The sequence below is a fragment of the Eublepharis macularius genome, chromosome 19 (genome assembly GCF_028583425.1).
Source record: "Eublepharis macularius isolate TG4126 chromosome 19, MPM_Emac_v1.0, whole genome shotgun sequence".
Taxonomy (NCBI): domain Eukaryota; kingdom Metazoa; phylum Chordata; class Lepidosauria; order Squamata; family Eublepharidae; genus Eublepharis; species Eublepharis macularius.
Window position 1 is genome coordinate 6647246 of NC_072808.1, and position 9369 is coordinate 6656614.

Sequence of the window (9369 nt, forward strand, 5' to 3'; positions counted from 1 at the left end):
CTCAATCACACAGAAACTATGCAGCTGAAGAGGATCTTGCCTTCTGATTGGTCAGAGGATAAGAGAAGGGCGGGAAAGCACCCCGGTGCGAAGGGCGTGGAGAAAAACTGACAAATAGAAAGCGAGTGAAGGCGGGGATAAAGAGACCAGCAGGCGAAGCCGAGTGAACGCCCTTCCAATAAGAGACGTGTAGCCGGGGCTTGGTCCAATGAGAATCGGCGAGGGAGAGGCGACTAGCCAATGCGAGTGGGCGAGGGGCGGGCGCTGATATTGAGGCGGTGGCGCACGGCTGACTCGGCCCTTTTCTAAGTCGGCGCGAGTGGGAGTAGTGTCGTTCGTTTTGGACTCAGGCTAGGCCTCGCCTGATTATCGCCACCATCATGTCGAAGTCTGAGGTACGAATCTGGACTTGGTCCTCTAATTTTCTTGTCCTGCACGTAGCTTCAATTTTCCCCACTTGTAGAGTTTTCTATATATTTTAATCTATGGATCGTCCATTTAGGGGTGTGGTCCGTCGCCTCTTGAAAAATATGGCCTTAAATGCTCGTTTCCGTATCGGTTGAGACTCACGTTTTCTCCCTTGTTAAGTGTCGACCCCCCTCTTTTACAATTTCTCTTTAAAAAATTTTGGTCATTCGTTATTTCCAGACTACGCATGCGCGTCAGTTTCCACAGGGCAGGCGCCATTTTTACACTGCGTGGCGTTCCCCCTTCCTTTAGCTGGCGCCTGCGCAGTGAAACGGAGAGTTACTCCTCTAGTCGGCGCCTGCGCACTTCGGAGCTTTGTGGGGGTTGGGGCGTGCCACGTGTTCCTTCGCATTGTCTGTGGATTCTCTCCGGTTCTCCGTCTTAACGTTGAAGGGCAGAATCTCGTTCATTTTTCATAACGGGATTCTTTCTCGTGAGTTCAGAATAATGCGTATGCGCGCGGGAATGAAACGGACAGAGCAGTGGGGTTACTCCGAAGTAAGTGAGCACAGGACTTGAACTTCTATCAGAAACTCAGCATTTAAAAAAAAATTAATTAGGAAACAGTTGCGTTCAGTAACCGTGAGAATTTTAAAACGATTCTTTGAGCTCAGTATGTTCTGTGCGTAGTATGTAAATATAGTAGTATATAAATATAAAGGCTAAAAACGGTATTGTATCTCCCCGCTCTTTTCCTGAATACTTTATTTTAGCCGTTGGTCTTCGGGAAACGTTGCAACAGTTTCTTGGAGGGAGTCAAATATGGCTGCCATTTTTGTGAATGGGGACTTTTAACAATATCCCTTTTCATTTTGATTGTAATAAATAAATAAGGCACCGAACAAACCTCTTACAGTTTTCTAGTTACCCACTGATAACATCTTTTAAATCTAATTAAAAGGGTTAGTTGTTCTTTTATCTCTTACCACACATAGGCTTACTTAACTCATTGGGCTTTATTTTTCTCTGCCTAGGGCCTTGCTGTTTAAGAAGGCAAAACAGACCTAAGTGGGCTAGTAGTTTAACTCCATATAGCTTTGTATTTCCATAATATAGTATAAGAGATATGGCCATAGGTGTTTGAAATGCTTTGGGGGGATGACTTTCTGGCCAAACGGTGCCGCTTCCATTGAGAGATTTCTTTTCTTGGTAGTATCGTGTGTAGGCTTTTATCAAAAGTATGGCACAGTAGATCCTCTGAGTCTGCCCTCCACTGCCTATGGTGGTGGTGAATGTACATGTAGGCAACTTTCCTGATTCCATTTCATCCACTTTCTTCTGTTTCAGTCCCCCAAAGAGCCTGAACAGCTTCGCAAATTGTTTATTGGAGGTCTAAGTTTTGAGACAACAGATGAAAGCCTTCGCAATCACTTTGAACAATGGGGCACACTTACAGACTGTGTGGTGAGTGGATTTGTTGGTTTGGCAATGAGGTGGTATAAAGTATTTGTGGTAAATGGCTAGTGGTCTTGTTTTTCCTGAAGGAATGCAGTAGAGACTAATAGACTAAAGGTGTGATGTGGTTTGACTAATTTTTACGTGCACACTGGAAGTCTAGTTGATCTGTAAGATGCTACTGGACCTGAATTGTGATTTTTGCTGACTCTCATAGGTGATGAGAGACCCGAACACAAAGCGTTCCAGAGGTTTTGGATTTGTCACTTACGCCACAGTAGAAGAGGTTGACGCTGCCATGAATGCCAGACCACACAAAGTAGATGGTAGAGTTGTTGAACCAAAGCGAGCTGTATCCAGAGAGGTAAGAACGGCTTTCTATTTTGCATGCAGTGATAAAAAATAATAATAAAATTCTGTGCTGTTTCTCCCCGAGCTAAAAGCTTGAAACAGCCTGCCTGGGTATCTAGCTGCCTGATCCACGTACAGAATTTGGCAGCTATTACTTGATCCTAAACGCGTTTGCTTAGAATTTCCTTGAGTTCAATGTGTCTGTCCTGTCCCTATTGCAGGACTCTCAAAGGCCAGGAGCTCACTTAACAGTAAAGAAAATCTTTGTCGGGGGAATCAAAGAAGATACGGAAGAACACCACTTGAGGGACTACTTTGAACAGTATGGCAAAATTGAAGTAATTGAGATCATGACCGACCGTGGCAGTGGCAAAAAGAGGGGGTTTGCCTTTGTTACTTTTGATGACCATGACTCTGTGGACAAGATAGTCAGTAAGTGTACCAGTAGCTTACCATAAACGCCTTTTGACTTGTTGCGTTTCCTGGCTAAACATCTGTTGGCAATGCTGACATCATTTTTACCTTCTGCCTTTAGTTCAGAAATACCACACTGTGAATGGGCACAACTGTGAAGTCAGGAAAGCTTTGTCAAAGCAGGAGATGGCCAGTGCCTCATCCAGCCAAAGAGGTGAGCTTCAGTTTGTTGGAAACAGAAACAGCAACTTTGGTTTTCTTCAGAATCACTAATGGTTGCTCTTTTCAGGCCGTAGTAGTTCTGGCAGCTTTGGTGGTGGCCGAGGAGGTGGATTTGGCAGCGGTGAAAACTTCAACCGTGGCAGCAACTTTGGTAGCCGTGGTAATTAATCTTAAGTATTAAACATAAGGGGGCAGAGAAGGGTCCGTGGGTATTTCTTATTTACATTATCTATAGTCCGCCTTTTGGGATGAGACTTGTAGAGATTTGAAAACAAGCCAGAATCTGATAAAGAGCATAGTTTGCAGAAAGCTAGGAGAGCAGAGGTTTTCCTGGCATCCTCCATAAGGCAGGAGCCACCACAGAGAATCCCTGTTGTGTGTGTCCCATAATCTCAGTATGCTTCAGGAATGGGTATTTCAACTCCCCCCCCCCCCCCGGTCGTAGTCATGCTCTCGCCACTGTACCATGTTTTCTCAACTAGTAAGATTGAGATTAGTTGGCAGCTATAGTTCAAAGTCCCCTCCCATGATAAGGATTGAGGAATACACCACCTGCAGGCTGGTTTTGGTTCTCTGTGCTTACATGTTGCCTTTAGTGCTTCTGCATCGAGTTTTAAATGTTAATATCTCAGTTGCCTGTTTCAGCTTTTAATGACTAAAACTGTTCTGCTTAGGTGGCTTTGGTAGTCGCAGTGGAGGTGGCTACGGAAGCAGCGGAGACGGCTATAATGGCTTTGGTAATGACGGTAAGCTCCAGCGGTCTTTTGACTTTCAGCAGTCTATGTTGGAAGCTCAAAAGCTATCCTTGACTTGGATCCCTGAGAGAATTTCCATGGCAGGGGGACAGTTTTTGCCAGTTCCCCCCTACCATGGTGTTCTTGTGGGTTCCTGGTCCACAGGAGCAGCACTTTGGGCTGCAATAGGAGAGGGGGGGTCAAGAGACCCATCCTCCGCTGACAAATCCCTTCCACCAGCAGAAGTTTCCAGTGGATCCAAGAACATTTCTGACCTTCCTACAGGTTATGGAGGCAGTGGCCCTGGGTACTCTGGAGGAAGTAGAGGTTATGGCAGTAGTGGCAGCTATGATGGCTATAACAATGGAGGTGGCGGCGGCAGCGGCGGCTTTGGTGGCGGCAGTGGTGGTAAGTATCAGCAGTTGTGTAGCCCTTGTAACGAACATACCACAGTCCTCAAGTTCTACAGCCTGTTTTGTGCATCTAATGGAGTGTTCTCTATGCGGTTGTGTATACACAGTGATACGAGAGAAAGGGTAGGTACATTGAAACTGTCAAAAGCCCGTTGAGGCTGTGCATAGTTTTTAGATAATAATCTTAACTGACCCAATTTGTAAATTGTTTTTGTTTTGGAACTGGTTTCCTGAAACCTTCCAGAAATAAGCACTAATATGCTCTTGCAACGTGAGCATGTTGTCAGGCTATATTGGCGTGAAAGCAAAACAGATGAAAGTTCTTGTAAACATCACATGACCTGAGTGTTGTTGCTTCTGCCTTTGTAGCCCATGCCCAGCAAAACGTCCTTTTTTGTTTGGGGGGTAAATAGAAATCTAGCTTGTGATCCTGACTCCCAACTCTAGAAAAACTTACCTAGATATTTTGTCATATGCTTTGGCCCCCTAGGGAAAACTGGAGGTGAGGTAATGCATAGTGGTACATAGTGAGGATAAAGAACAATTCTTTGTGGATTTTTTAAAAATACATTTGTGCTGAATAGACAAAATGGGGGAAGATTAAATAGAATTGTAGTGCTATTTGAATAAGAGTGAGATATTTACAATAAGTGTAAATTTTTTTTCTGTTCAGGAAGCAACTTTGGAGGCGGCGGAAACTACAACGATTTTGGCAGTTATAACAACCAGTCTTCAAACTTTGGACCCATGAAAGGAGGAAACTTTGGAGGCAGGAGCTCTGGCCCATACGGTGGAAGTGGAGGAGGTGGTGGTGGTGGTGGTGAGTATATTCAGCTAAATTTGAACGGATGAAAAGATTGAGAACTAGACAGTGCTCTGGCCTAGTCTTAGAGGTACAGTTTTGTTCAGGGCATTGTTCAGTAGGATTATTGCCAAATAAGTGCACGTAAGATTGCACTCTTAATCTTTCATCTAGCAATGCACCAGTTGAAGACTGGGCAGGTCTGGCTGTCAACCACGTGCTTGTTTCTTTGCCTGATCATCTCACATCTCTGCTCTATAATTATTTCTCCCCATTAAACCTGTATCTTCCTCGTTTTCCTGAATTAATCCTATGATCTTACCTCCATTCTTTTCTTGCTCTCTAGTGCCCATATTGTATCCCTGAAATATTTTTTTTTTTTTTAGGTGGCTATGGTGGCTCTGGCAGTGGTAGTAGCTATGGTGGCGGAAGACGGTTTTAATTCCTCGGTAAGGATTTCCTCTTTAACCCCTTTCAGTTGACTGCAGTGCTGATGTACTGTAAAGAGTAATGCTTAATGTAGCCGAGCAAGTTATTGAGTAGTTTAAGCATACTTGGAGTAAAATGCAAATGTTAAAGCTAATGTATGGATTGGCAATCGGTGGGAACAAAAGTTACTATTGGATTGTAGCCTTGAGTCTCAATATGTTTAGATTAACAACTTTATTCCATATTATTCAACAGGAAACAAAGCTTAGCAGGAGAGGAGAGCCAGAGAAGTGACAGGGAAGCTACAGGTTACCACAGTTGTGAACTCAGCCAAACACAGTTGTGGCAGGGTAGAGCTGCCTCATGAAGACATGTATTAGACAAATGCTTGTTGGCAAACATAAGGACTGTATTTGTGACTAACTGTATAACAGGATATTTTAGTTTTTGTGTTCTGTGGAAAGTGCAAAGCATTCCAACAAGGGTTTTTATGTAGATTTATTTTTTTTTCCACACCCATGCTGTTGATTGCTAATTGTAATAGACTGATCATGACGCTGAATAAATGTGTCTCTTTTTTTAAATGTGCTGTGTAAAGTTAGTTTACTGTAAGTTAAATGTGTGTGGGGTTTAGCTGCCTGGCTGGTGTGCAGGGTTAGCTTGAAAGAGCACTAATACTTGGGGGCTGGTGTCTTTTTTTATACTGGGTCAAAGACTATGGTAGGACTGTCCACACTTGCAAACTGGCACAGTAGCCTGTATGACTTTCTTTCCTGCATTTTACCATTCTGCTCAGCAAAGTCTGAAATCTTTCTTCATCTTTGCTACCTTTTCAGAGTGTAAGATAGTAAAGATTCCAGCAGCATCTTTAAGACTAAACAACTTTATTGTAGCATAAGCTTTCAAGAACTGCAGCTCTCTTCATTATATGCATCTGACGAACAGAGCTGTGGTTCTCGAAAGTTTATGCTACAATAAAGCTGGTTAGTCTTAAAGTTGCTACTGGACTCTTTACTATTTTGCAACTACAGACTAACGTGGCTAACTCCTCTGGATCTGTTTTCAAGAGTGAGCCATTTAAGTTAGAGAAAAGTTTCAAACGTTACTGAGCAGAGTGGTAGGATAGATGTTACCAGGGCTAATTTTCAGTGGGAACGCGGTGGAACAGAGTTCCGGCACTTCTTGAAAATGATCACATGGCCAGTCGCCCTGCCTCCTGATCTCCAGACAGAGCAGAGTTTAGATCGCCCTCTGCTGTCTGGAGATCGGGGCGGGGCCACTGGCCATGTGACCATTTTCGCCAAGGGCGATTTAAACTTTAAAAAACTCCCCCCTTGTTCCAGCTGACCCAAAGTGACATCATTGTGCGATCTTGAGTTCCACTACCTCTTTTCCCAGAAAAAAAGCCCTGGAAATTACTATCAAATTCCTTTTAGCTGAAATGGTTCTTAAGGGATTCCTTGACTGGTATATAGCTATTGAATTCAGATGAGATTCTTGCTAGTGTAGACAGCCCTGGACACTTGAATCCAGTTGGTTCTGGGTTGCTGCAACTGCAGTGTCATTATCGCTGGTTTATCAAAACAAGATTAAAACTATTAGAGCTTTATAGAAAGTCAGTCTGTTCCGGGTTGTGGGATTTCCAGTATTGTGGGAGCTATTGCCAGATTCGGAAGGGGATACTCACAAGGAGTGTTCCCTCTATAACGAGCAGAGAAATTCCTTGTAGAACTTCCATTCTTTGCTAGATGCATGTTTTGGGTGTGGTCATAAATCACTTTCTAAGATGGTTACGAAAGAAAGTGCCGTGCAGCCAAACTGAGGTTGGAGGGTCGGGGATACTGCAGGACAATTAAAACTAAGCCAGGTTCTACGCTGACTGCAATGGGATTAGATTGGTGCATTTGAGTAAAAACTTCAAAAAAACTTCCACAGACTATATAATTCGTTCCTTATTGTCAGTGTTAAGATTAAACTTTTCTGTCAGGAAGCAAGATTCCAAAGCAAATGGGGAAATGATCCATCCTCTCACTGGAGTAAATAATACCCAAGATGGGTCTTGCGGCTTTGGCGCCACCAGTCTGCCAAAGCCACTTGGTACACATTTCTGTTCCTTCCAACAAAGGGTTTTTTTCCAATGAGGAGGGAATTTGGGGTCACGGTGAGGTTTGAATCCCCGAAAGTCCATATTTGTCCGCAATAGAAATGGAACTTTCAGGGGCCGTTTTCTGGCTCCATCTAAAGAAGAGCCTCAGTCCCTTCCCTCAGCTGGAACTAAAACCTCCAGTGAGATGTGAGCGCACCTCAAATTCTTGTGAACTAGGACCCACTGAACTTGTGCTTAAAAGTACTCAAAATTACAGCGGTGCATCTATGTGTGACTTGTTCCTAATTAGTAAATGGCTTTACTTAGATTGCAAAATGAATAGTTCTGATGGGTTTTATGTGGCTGAGTTTGCAATAGCAGGTGGATCCTTATTCTATTGAGGGAGACGAGACCTCAGAATTCATGGAATAATGCTCGTTTTTGGCATGGTAGCATAACCACAACAGAGGAGAGCTCGCCAGGAACCGAAAACTAAGTAGCTTTACAAATCCAGGAGGCATGCAGATGGTTGAGCGACTAGGAACGGCTAGCAAGCATAGCTCCGAATGGCTTCCAGCTCAGACGCTACCACAGCTGAGAGTAGACACGTGTGTTGAGTCGAGTGGACAGATAAGCCAGGTGCAGGCTTCTGCTGCTAGAAAGGAGTGCTCAGTGACCCATCGGAAGGAGGCAGACAAGAGTCAGGATCGTTGCTCTTAGGACTAGCAGTCAGACGCAGAAGGAAGGAAAGGTTATATTACTGTACTGGTAGGTAAGAACAGATTTTACTTATGTCATAATACAGTTTTGTTGCCCTGCTAAAATTTCTTGGAGGCTTGAGTTTACCTTGTAAATGTCAGTTCAGCTACTGCTTTATAATTTGTCCAGTGCTGTAATATACAAGCATTAGATGGGTAGAATGTAATATTGATTGGAAGATTAAAAAAAAAATCACTTAAAGGCCTTGAATGACAGGGCTGGTGAAATTGACCTGATTAAAGCATCGCCTCTTTTCACACCCTTCTGGGGTGGCCTTGCCCACTTAAATTTAGCCTAGTACTGGCAAGGCACTGGCTGTGCAGCTGTAAATACAGCAGGATGTTCATGGGGGAGTGGGGAGGCTTGCGTGAAGCATCTGTTGAATGTAATGCAGAGAGCTTGTATCAAGGAACATTAACAAACCTTCCTTTTTATAGGAGAAGAGGAGCTGCCCAGCGCTAGACACCTTCGTGCAGGGACTGTCTGTGGATCTTCCTTTCTCAAGAAAGGTAAACCCAGCAAACCTGGATCTGAGGAAGGTTGAGGTGAGCCAGGATTTTACTCTGGTAGCTTTATGGAAATGAGCCAGAGAAGTCACAAGAGCTCTTCAGGTCAGTGTCCAGGACCAGAGTTGGCTCCAAAGAGTTTTGGTGTTCTCTTTGTAGCTAATCGATGAATTTCAGGCTGCTGTTAGAATACTGGTGATACGCTTTGAGAAGAAATCTGTGTTAATGGTGCTGTCTTGTAACTTGGTGGTTTTCCTTCTCTTGCAGGACTCAACATGGATACCGTAAATCTTTCAGTGAAAGTTAAAATGGCTACTGGGTAGCTGAATGTGAATAATTCCTATGAACCTCTCTTTTGTATTCAATAAAGCTTTTTGCCACAACTGCCTTGCATTTTGAAACTTGCTAATATTTAAGGTATTCCCAGTCATTCAAAGGCAAACTGGGGCAGGGTGGGGAAAACACACCACTGTGGTACAAAGTCTCTTTTCCCCCCTTTTAGCTGAATACTTTGGTTTCAAGAAGGAAATACAGATTAGAGCGCTAGACTATAAGCCAAGCCTCTTATAGTTGTCCTAAGTTAAATATGCAAGAATTTAGACTACACTGTATGGCGCATAGACCACATGGACTTACAACTAGATGCTGCCTGTGAAGTCCTCAAGAGATCCAAATTCAGATGCACTGCAGGGGCCTGATTTGGCTTGGGAGCATCGCATGAATGGGGGCAGAGATCCTGCCATCCCCATGTTTGCTTGGCAAGGAAAGAGCTACACATGCAAGCCTTCAG

The 9369-nt window shown here is 43.8% G+C and overlaps 1 protein-coding gene across 5 annotated transcripts; it reads left to right on the forward strand.

Annotated features, from left to right (window-relative positions):
• The first annotated feature begins 280 nt into the window (after positions 1-280).
• Positions 281-8957, forward strand: HNRNPA1 (heterogeneous nuclear ribonucleoprotein A1). Of its 5 annotated transcripts, XR_008598661.1 has the most exons (12): positions 281-395; positions 1756-1872; positions 2081-2227; positions 2436-2646; positions 2750-2842; positions 2918-3010; positions 3525-3596; positions 3828-3992; positions 4671-4819; positions 5185-5248; positions 8511-8582; positions 8847-8957. XR_008598661.1 is itself a non-coding variant. In XM_055003193.1 (11 exons), the coding sequence occupies exons 1-10, from the start codon at positions 381-383 to the stop codon at positions 5239-5241; spliced, it is 1116 nt and encodes a 371-aa protein (XP_054859168.1). In that variant the 5' UTR covers positions 281-380; the 3' UTR covers positions 5242-5248; positions 8511-8957. The 5 variants fall into 5 exon arrangements, 4 of the variants coding, with proteins under 4 accessions (XP_054859168.1, XP_054859167.1, XP_054859169.1 ...); XM_055003193.1 differs by having other exon boundaries at positions 4671-4817; positions 5186-5248; positions 8511-8957; XM_055003192.1 differs by lacking the exons at positions 8511-8582; positions 8847-8957 and adding an exon at positions 5484-5812 and having other exon boundaries at positions 4671-4817; positions 5186-5248.
• Positions 8958-9369: the final 412 nt, after the last annotated feature.

Coding starts and splice junctions, on each gene's coding strand:
- HNRNPA1 (XM_055003193.1), top strand. Junction 2,228..2,435: donor AGCGAGCTGTATCCAGAGAG/GTAAGAACGGCT, acceptor TCCCTATTGCAG/GACTCTCAAAGGCCAGGAGC. Junction 3,993..4,670: donor CTTTGGTGGCGGCAGTGGTG/GTAAGTATCAGC, acceptor TTTTCTGTTCAG/GAAGCAACTTTGGAGGCGGC.